The 22,171-nt window shown below is 45.9% G+C and overlaps 1 protein-coding gene across 1 annotated transcript in view; it reads right to left on the bottom strand.

Moving 5' to 3' along the window:
• Positions 1 to 10,308: 10,308 nt before the first annotated feature.
• LOC143804096 (vomeronasal type-2 receptor 26-like) overlaps positions 10,309 to 22,171 on the bottom strand; it is a 32,154-nt gene continuing 20,291 nt past the window's right edge. The window contains exons 3-6 of the mRNA XM_077281833.1: positions 19,742 to 20,551; positions 16,580 to 16,789; positions 11,392 to 11,515; positions 10,309 to 11,285 (exon numbers count right to left, since the gene is read on the bottom strand). Coding sequence (XP_077137948.1) covers positions 10,369 to 11,285; positions 11,392 to 11,515; positions 16,580 to 16,789; positions 19,742 to 20,551 — 2,061 coding nt within the window. The 3' untranslated portion in view covers positions 10,309 to 10,368. The remainder of the gene's footprint in view (positions 11,286 to 11,391; positions 11,516 to 16,579; positions 16,790 to 19,741; positions 20,552 to 22,171) is intronic.

Below are 22,171 nucleotides of genomic sequence, written 5' to 3'. Positions count from 1 at the left end.
TTTTGAAAGAAGTGTACTGTGTACAGGCTGCAGGGGCTCCAGTCAGAAGAAAAAAAAAAAAAAAAAACAAAAAAAAAAAAAAAAAAACAGGTGTGTGTCTGCATGACATACATTCGAGCCAGAGTTTCTGAGTTTTAACAAGTGTTCAGAAAGTGATGATAGTGTGTTACATAGACATCTAATCAACGGTTACTTTTACAATACCCCGACTTTTGCTTTTTTATAAACGTATAAAACACCACGATTCATACCTGCGATTGTTGTAATATGGTCGCACACATAATGCGCCCATTATAAAGCACCTATAAATATAAAACTCTAATATAAATCAATTACGGGGGTAACACTCATGTTGTAACATGCCCAGGGGCATGTTGTAACATGCCCCGGGGATAATATTCATGTTGTAACATGCCCGCATACATAATGCGCCCATTATAAAGCACCTATAAATATAAAACTCTAATATAAATCAATTACGGAGATAACATTCACTCTATTAACAAATTAAATTATATAAAAAGGGAGGGGGAGCTGCCACACAGCTGCTGTTAGAAGACAAGGAGGCCAGCTGTCAGGGGGGAGGGGTTACACACTTTGATACACTTTGATAGGGGCGTGTCCACCTGTCAAATTGAGTTTGACGAGAGCTCCCTCTGCTACACTACTATAGAACATAACATTTACTTTCAGTTTGAAATCACTGAGCCATCCCTACATGGCTCCTAAGTGGACTCACTGATTAACCCCGTACGGGTTCACTTTCTGTCCTCATTTTTCTTTCAACGTTATCAAACATTTCTTACACTCAACTAGTTGGATACATATAACTTTTACACGTAAGCATTATTACTTTCTCTTTTTAAGACATTATTGCCATCTATCTGTCTTAAAGCAATACCATTCTTTAAGTGCAACAGGTGAACATCCCCTTTAAGAGGGGATCAAGTCTCTATGAGGTAGTACATCTTCTCAAGCTACCAGTTCGTACTCAGCAAAGGCTCCGGTACGGTATCTTCGCAAAGAGTCCTTCTTTCAAGTAAAACCAGTAGGGAGCACCTTTAAGAAGGTGCAAACTATTTACAAGCAGTTTGTATCATGCACTGTTCATGATTGCGGCAGTTTTTGGTAACGGAACAAAAGGTAGAAAAACAAACCAAACAGCAGAAACAATAGGGATCCCGGGTCAACAAAGGGATCCCTTTAAGACTTAACCCTGGACGGGTTTAGCAGCAAAACAGTAGAACAGTAACTATTTACAATCATTAAAGCATTCTTGCTTACTCAATTTTGTAGTGTAGGGGGTGGTCTTTGATCCCCGGCCGATGCAGCACCTGTGCTGGTAGTTGGTCTCTAAGATGCCATCAGATCAGCCGGTGTCTGGATTTGAAGGCTAACCCTGCTTGCAAGTTCAGCAGCTGCCACAAGTCGGACGGTAGTAATAGTAACAAGACCTGTCAATTCTGGTTCAATCATGATCGGGGCAACAGGTGACGCTCCGTCAGACTCGCATCGTCGGACGTTCCGAGCGCACCACCCTTGTGCATTCCGGTGGCGGGTGTAGGTCACCTGATCCCCCTTTGCAATGGATCCCCATCTCGGCTGCAGCAGGGAGTTTTCATGTTGTAACTAGTAACAAAGACGTCAGTTGGTAGTCCCGGTTCCTGTATGGAGCCCCATCCCCTCTTCGGGTGGTAGGCCAGCACAGTTCCCTGCTTTACCACACCTTTCCTGCCGTGCGCAGACTTTCTACGTTGTGTATCATGTTGTTCGGCCTCGTCTCGATCCTTCCAGTGGTGGATTAGACATTGCTTATATTGCTCCCAAGTGAGCATGGCAAGGGTGAGGCCGTCCTCCCGGGCTCCATCCGGCCCGGTCCAGGGGGTGTCCCACCGGAGGATCACCCCGTCTGGGCCCACATCTATGGGTTCTCCCATCTTGGTTGGTAGCGGAGGCACTAGCTTCCCCATCGCGTTAGAGGTGAGGATCACCCGCTCCACCGAGAAGAAACGATTATTGCTGGGGTGAGGAGCGGTCACAGGAGCGGGATCGGTCAGGGGAGCCGGATCGGTCGGGGGAGCAGAATCGGCCGGGGGAATAGGGGTGCCGTCCATACCTGCGCCTGATGTGATTCCACCGATGTCGATCTGTTCCGTTGACAAGGACACTAGAATCGGCTGCAGCCCGGACCGCGGCTCCTCTTCGGCAGCCTCCGGATGCAGCTCCGCTCTCCATGTCTCCTCCTCTGCTAGTTCCGAAGTTGGGATAGGTAGATTCGGCTCCTCCGCCGCCGGCTCCAAGGAGTTCAGATCCTTCCGCGGCGGTGGGCACTGGTCCGCTACTGGCGGGCGAGGGCAAGTCGGAACCGCTCCTTCTACGCCCAGGCACTTGCTGATCATCATCGCTGTCCGACATTCGGTGGCAATGCATGCATCTGACTCCGCCATTTCTCCAGGGTCGAGCTCCTCCTTCACCTGGTTCCCGCCGTTGGAAGTCAGGGGGCTGTCCTCTGCTTTGAGGCAGGCCATCGCTTTGCAGCAAGAGGCGCAGGGGGCGGTCGCCGCTTCTGGCACCACTTTGATAGTCTCCTCCCATGGCACGCCCTCCTTCTTTTTTGGCGCAGCAATGGCGGCGGTTTTGGCGGGAACTTCTGGCAGCAAGCGGCAATACACAGCCCTTCTAATAAAGTACAATCCAAGCACAGTAAATCACAGTTCCAAGGCACACATGACCTGATTCTTCAGGCTTAAGTAGATCCTGTTCATGACGCCAAGTTGTAGCGCCCCCACTGCCGCAGGGCCTTGGGGTACCCGGTACCGGGCCTCTGAGTCTCTGCTCTGGGGTTGTCACGGTGGCTAGGCCCCGGTCCGTGACCCTGCCGAGGGGCGCACAGTGAATGATAGAGATAGTGATGATGGTAGTGGTGGTGGTGGTGCGGTGCAGTAAATAATGAGGACACCAGGTTGCAGTCTCTTTACCTCTTTACTGAAGATCTCTGGGTCCTCAGTCCGGAATACGGTTCACCAGGCTGCGCAAGTCCGTCCGGTCCAATGGCACCTCCAGAGTTCTCTTTGCAGGTGGAAATCTGTGCCTTCCTGCTAGCGCTATGTGTTGTGGTCCTCCCCTGCTGTGCTTATGGGATAGTACCCCACAACTGTTGTGTCTGTTTCTGATGTTCCCTCACAACTCGTTCGGATGATGTTCTTCTCCTCCGTCCCTCCCTGATGTTCTGGTTAGGACGGCACCCGTATGACGGGTAGGCTCGGAGCTCTTCCGGGACCCTAGAGTCGCCCCTCTCCTAGTGCGCCCCCCATGTCTTCATAGGTGATGTATGTGAGACAGCCCGCCTGAGACTGACTGTCCTGCCGTTGGTTTGAAGTATTGCTTGGAGCTAGATATATAAATACTTCCTCGGCGCTCCGGCCGCCGGTTGTGCGCCTCAGTAGGATGTTGCCTCGTCTTACAGCACGACTCCTACTGGTATTTCTCCTCTTGCTTTGATCTTGTTTCTCACTCAGCGCAATATATCTCGCTTCTAATCCTTCCTTGGGCACCGCCGCTATGCTGAGCAGGCACGGTCCCGTGACATTCTTTCTTGTAGCCAGGCCTCTGTCAGGGTCCCAAACCTGACAGGGACCCTACCGAATCTTCCCCCACAACACCCTCTGCCACAAGGTGTTGCCTGGTTCCAACCCAGTCAGCTTTCCCTCTAACTTCCTGCCTGACCCCCAGTTTTACCCACAGTGGTGAGGAGTGGCCTAATAAATAGCACCCTTAGCTCCCCCTGGAGGCCCGACTGTGAAATGTATTGGTGTATGTGATACCTGGTCAGATGAACTCCTTCAGTGCCATCAGACGTACCATAGCCCCCCTTAGCGGCGGAGCCACAGTACTGCAATGACCAGAACTCTGGGGCGCTGCATCATTCTGTCCTCACGTAGTAATGAAACCCCTGGCCGGCTGCTGTCAGTGACACGGGGGAGGGGGATAATAGATCGCTGGTTAGAGGTACAGTGACGAGCAAAAGGGTAACAATGTTCTGACCTTCTGATTGTCAGGCTCCATTATCATCATCCACTACTGCTTTGAACCTGAGACCACCATCATTTTATGGACAACCATCTTTTCTATCTCATACATAAATGTTACTTGCAGCTATTTAGCATATGATTAGTTATGCAGATTCTTGTCATGTCGCTGCATTCTTACTGTTTTGCTCCTAAAGATCTATATTGTAATTTTTGTTATTTTGTCAGTAATTTGTAAATCCACCTTTGGCTTTCACCACGGCCTGAATCCTTCTGCTCTAGATTAGACTCAAACATTTCTTGACCGAAATCTGATCTCAGGTGTCTTCTACACCTACCCAAAGTTTGTCCATACTGGTCACCTCACTTGGGTCTGTATAGAGCTGTTCTTTCCCCTCTCCCCACAAGTGTTGGATTGGGTTGAGGTCCGGGGACTGTGGGGACAATCCATCACCTCTGCTTCATTGTCATTGAACCATTTCTTCGCCAATCTCACCGAATGCTTCAGGTCCTTGGCCTGTTGGATCAGTATGTCGTCCTTTTCATACCCATAGTACTGGAGTGTAACTCATCTTGTAGGACACTCACAGATAGCTCAGCATTGAGACCACCATCGATCCTGGTCAAGTATCCAACGCCTTTGTTTGTGAAACAACCCCGTATAATCAGGCTTCCTCCATCGAACTTGACATTTCCTTCAATCTCTCCATCTGTTAGTCCCTTTTTCCCTTGTCTATTCAGAGCCGTCTATTGACTTTATCTCATTGTTCTAAACCACCCATTTCCAATCTTCTCCTGTCCACTATTTGTACTTTTTTGCAAACTCGAGCCGACCCTTCTTATGATAATTTTGAAGTTGAGGCTTCTTCACCTTTTCTTTGGCCACCACCAGACTTGTGTAATGTGCATCGCACGGTGTTGCATGGATGTCTGTGATCTCACTATTATGAAGCATACGAGCCTCCACCACTGCTGTGTTTGTCACACCGGAACTGATAGACCATGTGAGGAGCCGACTTGGTGACTGATATTTTGGCTGGACATCCACCTTTTGGCTTTTGAATAGATGGACTTTATTTTGTCCAGCTGTCATGGCACTCATATGATGCAGTTTGGAAATTTTCTTGTCCGAGATACCGCTATCTATGAGCTGGATGAGGCTGTTTCTCATTTCTTGTGAAATCTTCTTCATGGCTGCTCCTCGATTCGAACCAGTGACCTCTCATTTGGGAATCATCCTAATAACACACTGAGCTGTTAGGGAATGTGAGGACAGGTTGTATGTTGTAGTAATCAGGAAAAAAATATTATTCAACCACCAGGAGCAAAACAGTAAGAATGTAGTGACCTGACGAGAATCTGCATAACTAATCATATGCTAAATAGCTGCATGTTTAGATAATCGCCTTTTAAGTGATGGCAATCTCATGTCCAAAGAAGTAGTGGATGGTGAGATATGGAGCCTGAAAGTCAGAAGGTCAGAACCTTGTTACCCTTCTGCTCCTCACTGTACACTCAAAGCGTTTATATCCCCAAATTGTCAGGGCTGGTGTATGACACAGACGCTCCTGGAGCATGAGAATAATAAATCCACAGCTCTCCACGGTCAGTGCAACGAGGCCTCATTGTTATGACACTGGGGGAGAAGCGTGTCACCAATCACCCGTGATACAGACACTCGCCCACACACAGGCGTTGTACCGTACTGCTGTCTGGTGTGTGGCCCCCTCTGGTGGTCATAGCGCACAATGGCGCTGTCTGGGCATCACACTTGTTTTTCAGCCACATGAGGACGACGACCTTTCTCTCTGCGTCAGTCCCAGGATTCCAGGACACAACGTGTGTGGATCCGGGGGATCAACTGATACTTCTACGTCACCCAAGATTGCACAATCTAAATAAACTATTCCCTCCAATATGAGGTAACTGAGATCCTCCATCATGTAATGGAGAAAAGCTGAAATATCCTACCAGCAACAGTCACCCACCATAGACCACACAAAAACCTCAGTGACACATTAATGTCATCAAATAGGGCTATAAGTAACCCATCAAAAGACAAAATAGGTACCCACTCCAAAATATATATATGAAAGGAGAAACAGGAGCATTTTAGGTATAATGAGTAAAAAACATTTTATTGAAAGTTCAAGTAAACCAAGTATAAACACAAATCACCATCAAATAATGTATTAAATGAAACATATGCAGGAAGAAAACAGAAAGACCAGGGGACCAACAATTGCAATTACCCGATTGTGCATAGAAATCTGTATTATCTAAAGTTCCTGTGCAGTAAGATATATCAGTGGCAGGCTAGCCCCTCTCAGGAAAAATGTCAAGTGACTTGATCCAAATCAGGACACAGAGAGGGACAAGCACTTACCAAGCGCAGAAGCTGGAGGACCATGGGCCCGGTGTAGAATGACCCCGACGCGCGTTTCACGTGTCCAGATCCTTTCCATATTACAACGTTAAAAATCCAGCTATTTTAAACTGGGCTTTGTCCGTCACACGGATCAGATATCAGTGCGCTCAAAATTGTGCCATTTCAGGCCTACATTTACATTTTTTTTGCAGTGTCTTACCCAAATTATTGGCACCAGTTTGCTGAAAAAAAAAAAATAGTTACCTACAGGCCAGATATTTCAAACTGTGGTTTGTCCGTCACACGGATTACATATAAGTTTGCTCCAAATTCAGCCATTTGTAGTGAACGTGAAAAAATATTGTCCTCCATTTAAAATGGGCAATACGCATGTAAAAAGGACGGGAAACTGGACGTGATGAGGATGGTGCATGCAGAGGCTGAGGCCATGGGCAAGCTTAAATTGTGGCACAACAAAACACCCACATCTTCTCGCCCGACCTTCCTGTTCCAATTACTAGGGTACCGCAGAAGCACACCACTAGGTAGGGAAGTGATGCTCTGCAGTACACGCACAGGTAGGAAAGTGATGCTCTGCAGATACACGCACAGGTAGGGAAGTGATGATTTGCAAATACACGCACAGGTAGGGAAGTGATGCTCTGCAGATACACACACAGGTAGGAAAGTGATGCTCTGCAGATACACGCACAGGTAGGAAAGTGATGCTCTGCAGATACATGCACAGGTAGGAAAGCGATGCTCTGCAGATACACGCACAGGTAGGAAAGCGATGCTCTGCAGATACACGCACAGGTAGGAAAGCGATGCTCTGCAGATACACGCACAGGTAGGAAAGTGATGCTCTGCAGATACACGCACAGGTAGGAAAGTGATGCTCTGCAGATACACGCACAGGTAGGGAAGTGATGCTCTGCAGATACGCGCATAGTTAGGAAAGTGATGTTCTGCAGATACACACACAGGTAGGTCAGAGAAAACATAGAAGTCTGACAATAAATGGCTTCACCCAACCACTAACCATGAGTGGAGAAAAAGTTTTGGTGTTATCATTCATATTCTCTGAAAAAAGGCCAAGAAAGCAAAAATTCCGCCGGGGTGTGTAAACTTTTGAGCACAACTGTAAGTATTTGGGTGAGAGTGAGGCATTTTAAAACAGACCAATTCGATCAAGTGGTTTGGATACCATTAAAGAAGGTTGCCGGTTTGGTCTGCCCTTTTCGAATGGTCGTGTCTTATTTGTCTATCTGGCGTTCGGGAAGAAATGTCCTTTTGCATCATGATGGGTCACCATTGACACATTTTCAGAATCATGCTATCTTAAAGCTCTTTCTATCTGAAGTTGGTGCATCACCCAAAGAGTTTAGTACACATTCTTTTGGTGTAGGTGCGGCCACTGAAGCGGCTAGGGCAGGTTTGTCTCATGGGGAGATCATGAGAATCGGGAGATGGAAATCTGATTGCTTTGCAGGTTACATTCGCCCTGTTCTTTTGAAATGATGTGGTTACATTTTGCAGGTCAGCGTCGTCCTATCGCGTGATTTTTTTGGGCACTTTTACATCCACAAGGGAAGACTCTCGGTTTTTGTGACATCGAAGCAGTCTGGAAAGGGATTTATGGTCTTCAATGGTCCCAAGTGCTTCCTGAAGTTGTGGAAATATGCAGAAGTGCCGCTCTCCTATCATTCTAGTAACACATGTGGGAAGCAGGGATTTATGTTTTTTGAAGATGGCGGAGCTCATCACTTTCATGAGGGCTGATGTAGAGTGAATTTCTGGTTTCTTCAGAGAGACAATTTTAGTATGGTCGGAAATCACGGATAACATGGCAAATGGCCAGGGATTCTGTGGCAGTTGAAAACCCCCCAGAACAGTCATCTGCAGCATTTCTCATTTTGTTTGTTCAATGACTGGTAGTGTTATAAGGCACAGACAATAAAGAGGAGGTAGAACAGGGGCCTAGGATCCAGCAGATGATGGTTGGAGCAAGGGCAGGACAGAGTCTATGTGAGCGATTTTTTTTATTTAACCTCATCAGTCAATAATTTGTTTGGAATTGCTACAAATCCGTGAATTTTGCGAAATTGTAAAATATTTTGATCTATTCAGAATCAATTACAATAGCTCGTGCTTATTTGTGTTCCAGATTTCTTCCATTTTTAATATAAATCTGTTAATAGTAAATAACATAGCAGCTTCCAATGTAGAATGATTGCCAATGCTATCATCTGGTGGTCAGATATCAGAGGTCTCATATCGAATATGTCGCAGGGAATAAATGCACGGAGCTTCTCTCTGGAGATCACCGGTGTTCTGATCCACATTTGGTGCGCCCCCAAGACCTAGGGGTACTCGGTACCGGGTCCTTCGGTTCTCAAGGGGGATGTCACGGTGGCTCACCCGGTCCGTGGCTCTCGGGACGTCCGTTGATAAAAGGGGAAACGTCTTTTAAAGGGGAAATGTTCGTGACGCCACCTGTGGTATTCGGTCAGGGTGACCGACGCTGCTTAGGGGTCCGCTGGGGTGATGTTATGGCAGCTAGATGGTATACCTTCCCACAGGTGAGGTGTATCCCCAGGGCTCCCAGTGAGTAGATGGTGGATGGTGTGAGGCGCAGTGAAGAACGAGGACACAAGGTTGCAGTCTCTTTACCTTTTATTGAAGGCTTCAGCATCCACAGTCCAGAGCACCAAATCACAGGGTAGGCAGAGTCTGGCTGGTTTGGAGGCAAATCCAGAGTCCCCTTATCCAGGTGGAAATCAGTAGCCTTCCTCTAGCACCTGGGTGTTGTAGTACCTCCCTGCTGAGCCTCTCATAAGATACTCACAACTGTTGTAGATGTTCTAGATGTTGTGTCTCTCTCTGTCCCCCAGATGGATAGGACAAACCCGTATGACCAGTGGCTTGAGGCTTTTTACAGGGACTCTATCACGCCCCAGCCTCTTGTGGGTGCCACCTTGCCTCCTGGGTATAGGGCGGGCAGGTAACATGGAATTAGCTGTCCTGCCGGTCTCTGGAGCAAGGCATAAAGGACTTTTGCTCCCTCGGTGTTCCGGCTACCGGGATCCTGCGCCTCAGGAGGAGGCAGCCTGTGTAGGGCAGAACTCCTTCTGGTTCCCTCTCCTTTTGGTATGACTTCTTCTCATTCTCTACAATACAGTTCTCTGTTCGTGTCTCTTTCTGGAAGCTGTCGCACGTGGGGCAGGCGCAGCTCCGTGTCCTTTTGTCTAGGCCTCTGACAGGATCCCACCCCTGTCAGGGACCAAGTAACTGAGCGGAGCTCAGTTAGCAGCTGCCTCTGAGCCGAAGCCCAGCTAGTATCTGCCTAACTTCCTCTCCAGACCACTAGTTTCACCTAATTGTGAAGAGTGCCTAATAAATAGGAGCATAGCTTCCCCTGGTGGACTGGAGTATGAAATGTGTTGTGTGTTGGTGTTACCTGGTGGTGAGATCTCCTTTATTGCCTCCAAACATAACATCACTCCCCCCTAGAGGAGAATGACATTACTGTAACAACCAGGACCCTGGGGCGCTGCACATTCATCTGGAGTTTCACACTACATGGCTTCCATCTGATGTTTTCCTTAAGTTCATCTGTAGGAATAAAGCCGGGCAGGAGGAAGTCTAGGCACCGACACAGTACAGCTGATGCCCCATTAACCACACTACATATATGAGTAGGTTGGGGAGGACTGTCCTCGGTACATGGCAGTCACATGTCGTGAGAACCTCGAGAATCAGTCAATATACAACATATTACCAAACTCTGATGGATGAAGACTGACCACTCATGTTCAAGGAAGAAAAATATCGGAAGTTTAGAACAATCCTGTTTAATGACATCATAGCAAAGTCTTGAATCTAGATGCATAAATGACCCTGCAAGTCAGAGATCAGAGAGTCCTAATATCATCCAGTCCTATAAAAAATCATAAATCATGAGATAAGGCATTACAAGTGAACATTACTGCTTCTCCCCAGTAAATGTGTTCTTGAGTTAAGCTCTGGTCTCCATAGGATAATGTAACATTTTGGGAAGAAAATACAACCTAAAAGTCCAGCACTGGAGGTCAGTATGGCGAAGATCTCTACAGCCACCATGTATTTCCCTTTGGTGCTCAGATAAGCTGGGATCATGGCGATCCAGACGCTGCAGAACACCAGCATGCTGAAGGTGATGTACTTTGCCTCATTAAAACTGTCCGGTAATGTCCGGGCTAAAAAAGCTATGAGAAAACTAACAGCAGCTAATACCCCCATATAACCAAGGACGGAGTAGAAGCCAATAACAGAACCTTCATTACACTGCACAGTGATCTTTCCCTGATAAGAGAGTGTGTCCAGCTCTGAGAATGGAGGTGCTAGAATCAACCAACCCATACAGATCATCACTTGGATGGAAGAGCAGAATATCACCAGAGAATTGGACCACTTGCTCCCAATCCAGAGTTTCCAGGAACTACCAGGCTTGGTGGCTTTGAATGCAATGCAAACCATGAAAGTTTTGGCCAAGACAGAAGAAACAGCCACTGAGAAGAGGATTCCAAATGAGACCTGACGTAGCACGCATGTGAGATCCACTGGACGTCCAAGGAACAAGAAGACACAGAGGAAGCTCAGCATGATGCAGACCAGGAGAAGGAAGCTCAGGCTCCTGTTATTGGCCTTCACGATGGCCGAGTCTTGATACAAAATAAAAATTATAATAATTGTGAATGTAAAGAAAGAAAATGTAGTAGAAACCAAGGAAATAACCAGGACGATTGTGTCATCTGTATAAGATAGAAATTCCTGCAGCTTCGGAACACAACAATCCTTCTTCTCATTGGGCCAATCAAGGTCTGAACATTTCAAGCAGGTTTCACTGTCTGGAAATCAGAAGAATTCGAAACACAAACCATAATGAATATTCGGGATCTGATGTGTTGTCAGTGAATACTTACTCCACAATAATCGTTTCTAGTGTCTTCATACCTGTTGTGTTGGAGATTTCTCCTGGGGAGCACTGGACACAACCATAGCAGCAGGAATAGATCCTGGAATTGGAGACTTTCCGGGTTCCTGGTAAGCAGTGATCTGAACATAGAGACTCGGGGACCTGAAGACATTAAACGTGTTTTTATATTTAATTGCTTTTGAGTTAACGTGAAGAATGATGCTGTTTTCTACATTATCTGGAAGGCTTGAGATGACGTTTAACTGCACAATAAGCCATCAGGAAAAAAGAGCCCTTTATTGATGGTGGACCAAAATGAGAGTTACAGTGAGGAAAAAAAAGGATTTAGTCAGCCACCAATTGTGCAAATTGTCACACTTAAAAAGATGAGAGATGGCTGTAATTGACATCGTAGGTAGATCACAACTATGAGAGTCAAAATGAGAAAAGAAATCCAGAAAATCACTTTGTCTGATTTGGCAAGATTTATTTTGCAAATTATGGTAGAAAATAAGTATTTGGTCACCTAAAACATGGAAGATTTCTGTCTCTCACATACCTGTAACTTCTTCTCTAAGAGGCTCCTCTGTCCTCCACTCATTACCTGTAGTAATGGCTCCTGTTTGACCTCATTATCAGTATAAAAGACACCTGTGCACACCCTCAAACAGGCACACTCCAAACTCCACTATGGTGAAGACCAAAGAGCTTTTGAAGGACACCAGAAAAATGATTGTAGCCCTGCACTAGGCTGGGAAGACTGAATCTGCAATAGGCAAGCAGCTTGGTGTGATGAAATTAACTGTGGGAGCAATAATAAGAAAATGGAAACTATACAAGAGCACTGATGATCTCCCTTGATCTGGGGCTCCACGCACGATCTCACCCTGCGGGGTCAAAATTATCACAAGAATGGTGAGCAAAAATCCCAGAACCACACGTGGGGGGCCTAGTGAATGACCTGCATAGAGCTGGAACCACCGTAACAAAGGCTACCATCAGTAACACACTACACCGCCAGGGATTCAGATCCTGCAGTGCTAGACGTGTCCCCCTGCTTAAGCCAGTACATGTCCGGGCCCATCTGAAGTTTGCTAGAGAGCATTTGGATTGTCCAGAAGAGTATTGGGAGAATGTCATATGGTCTGATGAAACCAACGGTTTGGTAGAAACAAAACTCGTCATATTTGAAGGAGACAGAATGCTGAGTTGCATCCAAAGAACACCAAACCTACTGTGAAGCATGGGGGTGGCAACATAATTATTACTAATTTTTATTTATATAGCTACATTAATTCCATGGTGCTGTACAGGGTTACATTAAAATACAAATCACTTACAGTAAACAAAACTAACAATGACAGACTAATAGAGGGAAGAAGACACTGCCCTAGCGAGCTTACATTCTACAGAATATGGGGAAGGAGACAGTAGGTCGGGGCTTGCAGTAGCTCCGATGGTGTTGAGGTGGCCGTGTGGTCATTATGCAGCACCCCAGAGTCCTGGTCGTTGCAGTACTGTGGCTCCGCCACTAAGGGGAGCTATGGTACGTCTGATGGCACTGAAGGAGTTCATCTGACCAGGTATCACATACACCAATACATTTCACAGTCGGGCCTCCAGGGGGAGCTAAGGGTGCTATTTATTAGGCCACTCCTCACCACTGTGGGTAAACTGGGGGTCAGGCAGGAAGTTAGGAAAGAAAGCTGACTGGGTTGGACCAGACAACACCTGGTGGCAGAGGGTGTTGTGGGGGAAGATTCGGTAGGGTCCCTGTCAGGTTTGGGACCCTGACAGAGGCCTGGCTACAAGAAAGAATGTCACGGGACCGTGCCTGCTCAGCATAGCGGCGGTGCCCTAAGAAAGGAACAGAAGCGAGATATATTGTGCTGAGTGAGAAACGAGATCAAAGCAAGGAGAATACCAGTAGGAGTCGTGCTGTAAGACCGAGGCAACATCCTACTGAGGCGCACAACCGGCGGCCGGAACGCCGAGGAAGTATTACTATATTCAGCTTCAGGCAATACTTCAAACCAACGGCAGGACAGTCAGTCAAAGGCGGGCTGTCTCATCTAAATCACCTATGCAGTCTTGGGGGGCAACTTGTGGAGAGGGGCGACTCTAGGGTCCCGGAAGAGCTCCGAGCCTACCCGTCATACGGGTGCCGTCCTAACCGTAACATCAGGGAGGGACGGAGGATTAGCAGAACATCATCTAATCGAGTTGTGAGGGAACTTAAGAAACGGACACAACAGTTGTGGGGACTTTCCGTAAGCACAGCAGGGAAGGACCACAACACATAGCGCTAGCAGGTAGGCACAGATTTCCACCTGCAAAGGGAACTCTGGAGGTGCCATCGGACCGGCCGGACTTGCGCAGCCTGGTGAACCGTATTCCGGACTGAGGACCCAGAGACCTTCAGTAAAGAGGTAAAGAGACTGCAACCTGGTGTCCTCGTTATTTACTGCACCGCACCACCACCACTATCCACATCCATCATTTGCTGCACGACCCTGAGCAGGGTCACGGACCGGGCCTAGCCACCGTGACAACCCCGGAGCAGAGACTCAGAGGCCCGGTACCAGGTACCCCTCAGCCCTGCGACAGTGGGGGCGCTGCAATTACAGGTTGTAAGCTTTTTTGAAGAGATGGGTTTTCAGGTTACGTTTGAAGGATCCAAATGTGGTGGATAACCGGACGTGTTGGGGCACAGAATATCATGCTTTGGGGCTGTTTCTCTGCAAAGGGACCAGGATGACTGATCTGTGTACATAAAAGAATGAATGGGGCCATGTATCATGAGATACTGAGTGCAAACCTCCTTCCATCAGCAAGGGCATTGAAGATGAAACGTGGAAGGGTCTTTCAGCATGATAATGATCCCAGGCACACCACCAGGGCAGCGAAGGAAAGGCTTCATAAGAAGCAAATGAAGGTCCTGGAGTGGCCTAACCAGTCTCCAGATCTCAACCCCATAGAAAACCTTTGGAGGGAGTTGAAAGTCCGTGTTGCCCAGCGACAGGCCCAAAACATCACTGCTCTAGAGGAGATCTGCATGGAGGAATGGGCCAACATACCACCAACAGTGTGTGAAGACTTACAGAAAACGTTTGACCTCTGTCATTGCCAACAAAGGATAAATAACAAAATATTGAGATGAACTTTTGTTAATGACCAAATACTTATTTTCCACCATATTTTGCCCAATAAATCTTACCAAATCAGACAAAGTGATTTTCTGGATTTGTTTTCTCATTTTGACTCTCATAGTTGTGATCTACCTATGATGGCAATTACAGGCCTCTCTTATCTTTATAAGTGGGAGAACTTCCACAATTGGGGGCTGACTGCATACTTTTTTTCCCCACTGTATAAGGTACTAATTATAGTTGAATTTTAGTAGTGAATTAACCATTACAACATCATGTGCTAGAGAGTCCTATAGTCTCACTGCTCTAACAGTAAAGAATCTGCCTCTGTGATCATCATTACCCCTTCTTTCCTCCAGACATAGAGGCCCCTTGTCCCCGTCACAGGCCAGGTGTAAATAGATCATTAGAAAGATCTCTGTACAGTTCCCTCATAAATTTGTACATTGTTGAAAGATCTCCCCCAAGTGTAAATTTTTCCAAACTGAATAACCATAACTTTAATAACCCCTCTTGGAATTGAAGTCCACAACACTGCCTTAATAACCTTGGTTGCACCCACTTGGTTGCACCCCCCCCCCCCCCCACACACACAGAATCTCCAGAAAGAGAAAGAGATTTCCATCTAAAACTCTTTTGGAAGTAGAATCACATTGAACATATGGTGTAGTAAGAAAAGCTAATTAAGATACAAAGAATTAACCATTTCAGTTATTTTTGATGTCAGAGACTCCCTGTAGTATATAGATAATTAAAACAGGATACCTATTGTGGGAAGAAGCCAGAAAGACTGAGATTTTATAGATTTAAGAGGAAGGGAAGAGAAATCTAACACCTTTAGAGGTAACTTCAGAGGAAACTGGACATCTGCAACTAGACACTCGGGCATCAGTGGAAAGCTATGAAAATTGGGGTTTGTATAGATTCAATATTTATGGGACACACATTTTCATCTTCAAAACTAATAGGGGAAGAATCTGCATATTTTTTCATAACTGTAAGACATGTGAATCAGCCCCTCAGACGCTCTTCCGGCTTTCAGAGGACGTTTCTTGCTGCAGCAATCATAATCCTGTCTTGAATCCCCCTCATCTGCCAGATCAGGACCAGCCTCCCTGGCTCGCTTCCCTCTACGCCACCTTCTGTCACCCAGCTAGCTGCCTCACTGCCCTGAAGCTCCATACTACGATCCTCCCTCACATCTACCCCAGCGAGCACCTGCTCAGTGAGCAGCAAACTCCTTTCCGTATTGTCTATGGATCTCAGTGTTGCCAACTGTTCATTTTGATCCAGTACTTGGGCTTCCAACGTAGAAAACATCTCGCTCACCAGTGTGCACCCTCACAGAGCCGGTCAAGGATTGCCCGTCAAGGATTGCATACATGCGACAAGATGTACCCTGGATGGCATTGTCAACAATAGAGCACATATTACTAATGGGTACTGCACAGGACAGAAATAATAATAAGTATAGAGACAAGTAAGAACAAACATTGATTCAGACCAAATTACTCCGAGTCAAACATCACTGAATCACAAGTCACACACTAAAGCCAAGTCCTACTTAGAAACAAATCCCTCACAAGCGCTTTCTCGCTCGCCATATCAGCAAACAATTGCTTTTCCCTCAGCTGCAGAACAATCTGCAACTCCTTGCACTTTCTACAGAGGATGAGGACAGGTGTGCATGAAAAGGACAGAGGTGTTGGGCAGGTGGAAATATGTGAATCATAGACCAATTCAAGTGTTCAGATAGTGCTGGGCCGCCGATACAGCCGGCGCTCACTATGTACCGAGTGGTGAATGAAGCCATGCTGGAAGGCGCCTCTATGACTGAAAGCTGAAGGGTCTGAAAACACCAATCTCCTGACTCCCAATGCACGTGTCATTGCAGAGCATTCCACACATCCCCCATATTTTCTGGGGAAGGTTATCAGCTTTTTGGAAGCATATAACATATGACTTATCTGAGATGAAACCTGGCACAGATCATCGAAATCTCGTTAGATTTTTATGAAATCCCACCAGATTCCTGATCAGGATGAAGAGCTTTACGTCATGACGCCCACGTCCTCACCTGATTGCTGCTGGTCTTCCATAGTACCCTCTTCGCATCGATAATTAATGAATGGGGCTCAGCTTCTGTGTGACCAATATATCGAAATATCTGAGTCCCGTTACTGAAAGCAATCCAGTTGACAGCAGAATATCGGTCAATGAAATCTCCATTTCTATAAAAGTAAGGATTTCCGTAAACATCTCTTTGATTTCCCAGATAGTGATGGAGCTGGAAGACATCGAAGATAAAACCCATAAAACACAGGAGAACAGCACATGTCCCAAAGCCATGGCTGGGAAATCACTGTTAGAAAGTTAGTCACGGGGTTATTATCTCGGGCACCCTTTTCTAAGCTCGATTCAATTTCCCAATCCAACAATCCAATCCTCAAGAAACCTCGACAGACTGTCTTAATGGGGATGTGTTATCTTACTAAATGGGTAATATTGCAAAGTGCTTAGAAAAACTACAACTTACCAGAGATATAAAGCCCTTGACTTTCTTAGGAATGGTGGCTTTTTAATTCTGAAGGGCTCATATATCACAAGGAGCACGTGCTGGCGAGCTCCTCGCTACACAACCTGTGCTCCTCAGGTGGTGAGATTGCTGGATCGGCCATCCTCAGAGACCCTGCACTTCTCCCAATGCCTCGTAGCATCTGAGACCCCACAGTTCAGGCCTATAGCTCATCCATGTCGCCTGAACTGTCTATCTCCAGGAAGCCGGCAGCAAGGAGTGGTGCCATCCTGAAGATAGGGACATGACACAACCCTTTGAGCATTTCTCAATGACAAATTATTAATCTGAATCAGAATTTTCCTCAGCATTTACTTTCCTTCTGAAGAATGTGCAGATCTCATCCTCTACATATGGAGGCAGAGCTCTTCCTGATCTGCTGAGCCACATATCTAAGCGGTAGAAGTTTTTTGTTTGGACTTTTAGCTAGTGATCTCCTGGTAGTAGTCATCCATATTTCTCCAGATTACTGATGAAGGTCCTGGAGAACTTCGGCCTTGATGGTTTTCTTGTCCTGATGAAGAAGCCTGTAGCATTTCAAAACGCGTTGACTGAATAAAAAACCCACAAACAGTTTCCGTCCGTACTTGGATCTATTATATGGGATACCAGCAACACAGATTATCGGCACACTTTCCTTATCTATGATGGATGCTAGAAATTCTCCATTATATGTTGTTCCCATCTGAGTTCTGCAGCAATTAAAGACATAGTCTCACATTTGAAAGTTATCTTCTATCCATGGCTTCCTTCTTTATTAACTGTGCAGGTGGAGCCTTTGCTCTCTAGCGTCAGTTAAGAAACATGGATGGTGCCGGCACTGAGAAATGAAGATCTATAGACTGCAAGTGCACTGATACTCCCACCAGTGCACTTGTGGGCCTAATTTACATATCGATAAAAATCATATTTTGTAGCATTGAGTATTTAGTTGTTATAGGCATCCTTCATAATGTTTTATCCTGCCCCATCCTGCACTAGCTCTGCTTGCACATATGGTTGGCCACTGGGGAGGTTCCAGATGTTGCAGAAGGACCAACTGGGGCATGTAGTCCCACTGGCAGCAGATAATGATGTCACAGGAGCTGAAGTGGGTTGTTGGATCCCTCAACACTTCCCTCGTGTCCACAACAATTGTCACTATGGGGAGGTGGCACTTGTGGATGATATAGGACCCCCCGGGGGCACTCCTGTAGCGGTGGTGTCTGGGTGCAGGTTTTGGAGCACCCATGGTATTTGTGCAATCTCAAGCAGCCAATCACAAAGGTGAACTTGTAAACAACAATTTTACTGAAAAAAATAACGGGGTCCAGTGTCTCTCTTAACCCCTTAACGACCAATGACGGATTTATCCGTCATTGGACGCCTCCTCCTGTTTGGTGTGGGCTCCAACAAATTTTTTTTCACCACTTAGATAAAAAATAACCTAGACATGTTTGGTGTCTATGAACTTGTAATGACCTGGAGAATCATAATGGCAGGTCAGTTTTAGCATTTTTAAAGTAAAAAAGCAAAAGAAAAAAACAACTGTGAATTGCACTTTTTTGCAATTTCACCGCACTTGGAATTTTTTTTCCAGTTTTCCAGGACACGATATGTTAAAACAACTTGTCCTGCAAAAAACAAGCCCTCCCATGGCCTTATTGATGGAAAAAATAAAAAAAACTTATGGCTCTGGGAAGAAGGGGAGCAAAAAACGAAAACGCAAAAACAAAAATACCTCTGGTCATGAAGGGGGTTAATTAAAGGCAAAGTTCACAGTTCATTGTGCATATGAAAGTAATGATTCTCTCCTCATGAGACAAGCGAGGTTATGGCCTCTCAGGGCAGCTGGAGCAGAGTTCCCTTCACTTGCTATTAGAGGAAGTGCTATGTGCAGTCCAAGAAATATTACACTGATGGAGGGACCTTCACAGATTCACTCTCTGTGGAAACACACTAAAGTGTGGAAGTACGCACGGTTTTGAGCCTACCGTTCCATATCACAGGGGGTTGGTTAAAAAAAGTGGCGTGGCAGCCATGAGGATCTGGTCCTGCCTAGAAGCAAACAGGATAACCAGCATGGAGGAGAGCACATGTGCAGTGTTATCTCTCCTGACTGGATGAGACTTCACTCATTTGTGGAGAAGACTATGTGGAGAAAGATGTCCCCTCAGCATGGACTGGCATGGAAACTATGCTGGGAGCAGTAGTGTCTGCTTCATCAGGCATCATGTGAGAGTTCTGAGCTGGGAGTTACCACGGGAAGTGTGACAGTTCTGAGCTTTGAGGCTCCAGCCAGCTGTTTCAATGGCAGCTTGTTGTGAGGAGAGTAATCACTTAGCTTTCATATACACAGTGGCCAGTAGATGGCAGCAAAGCACAATGGAATGTATTACATCTTCTGACTCACAGCACCCAAACTAATTGTGACACATTGGAACAAATCTACTGCCACACCACAACTGTCTCATTCAGCAGCAGTAGATCAGATACCGGCTTAACACACACACAGGTAGCATTACTGACAGGCTTCCCTTAAAAAGTTTTTTCTGTCATCATGGTTGGAGATTTAATGTTTTTTCCCACTTCCATATATTACTGATGAATTGTGGACTGAGCTATTCTGCTAACAAAATATACAAAAACAGACCAAAACCAAAACATTGAAAGTTCTGTAAATACCTGTGTGTATCTTTGAAGAAGAGGCGTCTTATCAGTAGACCGTCTGGCCGTAGATGCGTTCAGAGCCTGAGCCAGCAACCACACAGCTTTATACACTCGGTCAGAGAGTCCTTTGCTATTAAAGCTATAAAAATCTGTGACCCGATCTGTCCCCGTACAGTTGTGCAGAGATTTCTTGTACATTAATTCATGGTAAGTATTAAACTTAAAATGTCTCGTTAAACAGTGCAGATTTATCAACCAGATGTGAGCCAGTAACATGTCTTCTGGATGACTTATGGTCTGGAAACGTTGGTAGAAGCTTCTCATATCTGGAAGAGGCAGCGCAAAAGGTTCAAGAGCCAAACTCCCATTAAATGTTTCTGCATGATGCTCCATAATAAATCTTAACACGGCAAATGAAGGACCGAAGACCAGAGTCTTATCATGGAGAACATCTTTTATTGCTTGGAACCGTTCTGCAAGATATGGAGAATATGTCCCACACACAATTATAACCTGGGCTAATGAATTTCTGATCTCCTCCATAGCTTTTCTTTCAATATCATCTAGAACAATTAGTTTTGCAAATTTTACTTTTATGGTGTAAGCCACGCAGACTCCATTCATGGTCAGATATTGGGTTAAGACCTGAATCTCCTCATTACCGCTCTCGTCATCTGTTAATACAATCCCAACCCACGTCCATCCTAAGAGCCTGATCAACTTGGACAGAACCATGTAGCTGCTCCAGAAACTTTCAATTGTTCTATAAAAAGACGGGTAGCGATTTCGGTCATTCAGAGCAGAACTAGTCGCCCCATAGCTGATCTACAAAATATAGTGATAATATGGTATGAGTGTATGGAGGAGACTTGGAGTTCTGCACATAATTTATCATTTTCTCTATTTTATTTGCACAGGACATACACAATAATAACTGTATCGTCTATTCTGAGAATTCAACCAGTAAAATAACGCTATCAAGCCCTCCACCATCACCCCCACTCTTTACAAGAACCGAAGACGCAGAAGAGCAGCTTTTACTCACAATAATTGATAAAGAGGAACAAGTCAATTCTAAACATATCAGATTAGTTTAAAATTTCCCAAGTTTTCTGGATTCCAGCCAACATGAATTTTGGGAGTTTGATTAGCGTAAAACCATTTATCAGGACTCATATACGTCTGGAAGTGGTTAAAAAACGCTAAAATATCATATTCATCTAACCTGTCCCTGCTCCCTGCTGGCTTCATAGGCATCTGCTCCGCTCTAGAGCCAGACTCCTACTTACTTCTCTAGTACTTCTGGACCCAGTTAGGCCTCAACACATGTTATGATGATATGACGTTGTAACGTGTATCGCCCCACGACATGACGGCAATGCCAGAAGCACAGAGTAAAGAGGAGACCAGCCCTGAAGTGGAGTGGGTGCATGAAGCCAGTAGAGGACCGGCGGGGAGCTGCTGCGGCCAAGACAGGTGACAGGGTAGGAGAGTATGACCCCTTCTGGCTCATCTGTATATAATGATTTGGAGTCAAGAGATCTTGGAGCTTAATAAATGTTTTTTTCTAACAGCAATTGAGGACAATTCAGAACAAATCTAATTTCCAGGCCAAATTTGAGCCAATCTGAGTTTTGGCATATTTATTTATCTCCACCAATTGGTAAATCACAGATCTGATACCAGAAGAGATGTCTAATATATTCCCATCTCATCGAAGTCCTGGATTCCACAATGTAGTCCTAAATACTAAAAGTGTTCCCAGTGTTCTCATTGCTACTGAAATCTTGAAGGACACTAAAGGCTCAGAAACCCATGCTCATCACTAGTGATGAGCGAGTGTTGTTGCTAGGGTTTTCCCAGCACGCTCGGGTGGTCTCCGAGTATTTGTGACTGCTCGGAGATTTAGTTTTCATCGCTGCAGCTGAATGATTAACTGCTACTAGCCAGCTTGAATACATGTGGGGATTCCCTAGCAACCAGGCAACCCCCACATGTACTCAGCCTGGCTAGTAGCTGTAAATCATTCATTTGCGGTGATAAAAACTAAATATCCGAGCAGTCGCAAATACTCGGAGACTACCCGAGCGTGCTCTGGAAAACCTGAGTACTCTCGCTTATCACTACTCATCACCTGTTCCTGTCACCCAGCTCCACTCCGGTCCACCACTTGCTTCCTTAGTTCCGGCTCGGTTCTTAATTTCACTGTTTTCTCGCACTTATGATCACTGGATTTAACGGGGGGGAGTGTGGCGCACCAGGGTCCTGGACGTCACAGAAGCATTGCTACTGGTCTGTGGCCCTGAGTGCCCATGTAAAAGGGGAAGGTCTTTAAAGGGAATAAAGTTTATGTTCGTGATGCCACCTGTGGTATTTGGTCAGTGGGGACCAACACTGCTTTAAGGGGTCCTCTGGGGTGATGTTATGGTAGCTAGATGGTATACC

Source organism: Ranitomeya variabilis, chromosome 2 (genome assembly GCF_051348905.1).
Source record: "Ranitomeya variabilis isolate aRanVar5 chromosome 2, aRanVar5.hap1, whole genome shotgun sequence".
Classification (NCBI taxonomy): Eukaryota; Metazoa; Chordata; class Amphibia; order Anura; family Dendrobatidae; genus Ranitomeya; species Ranitomeya variabilis.
The sequence above is the reverse complement of the archived record's forward strand: the minus strand, read 5'-3'. Positions and strand labels throughout refer to the sequence as shown.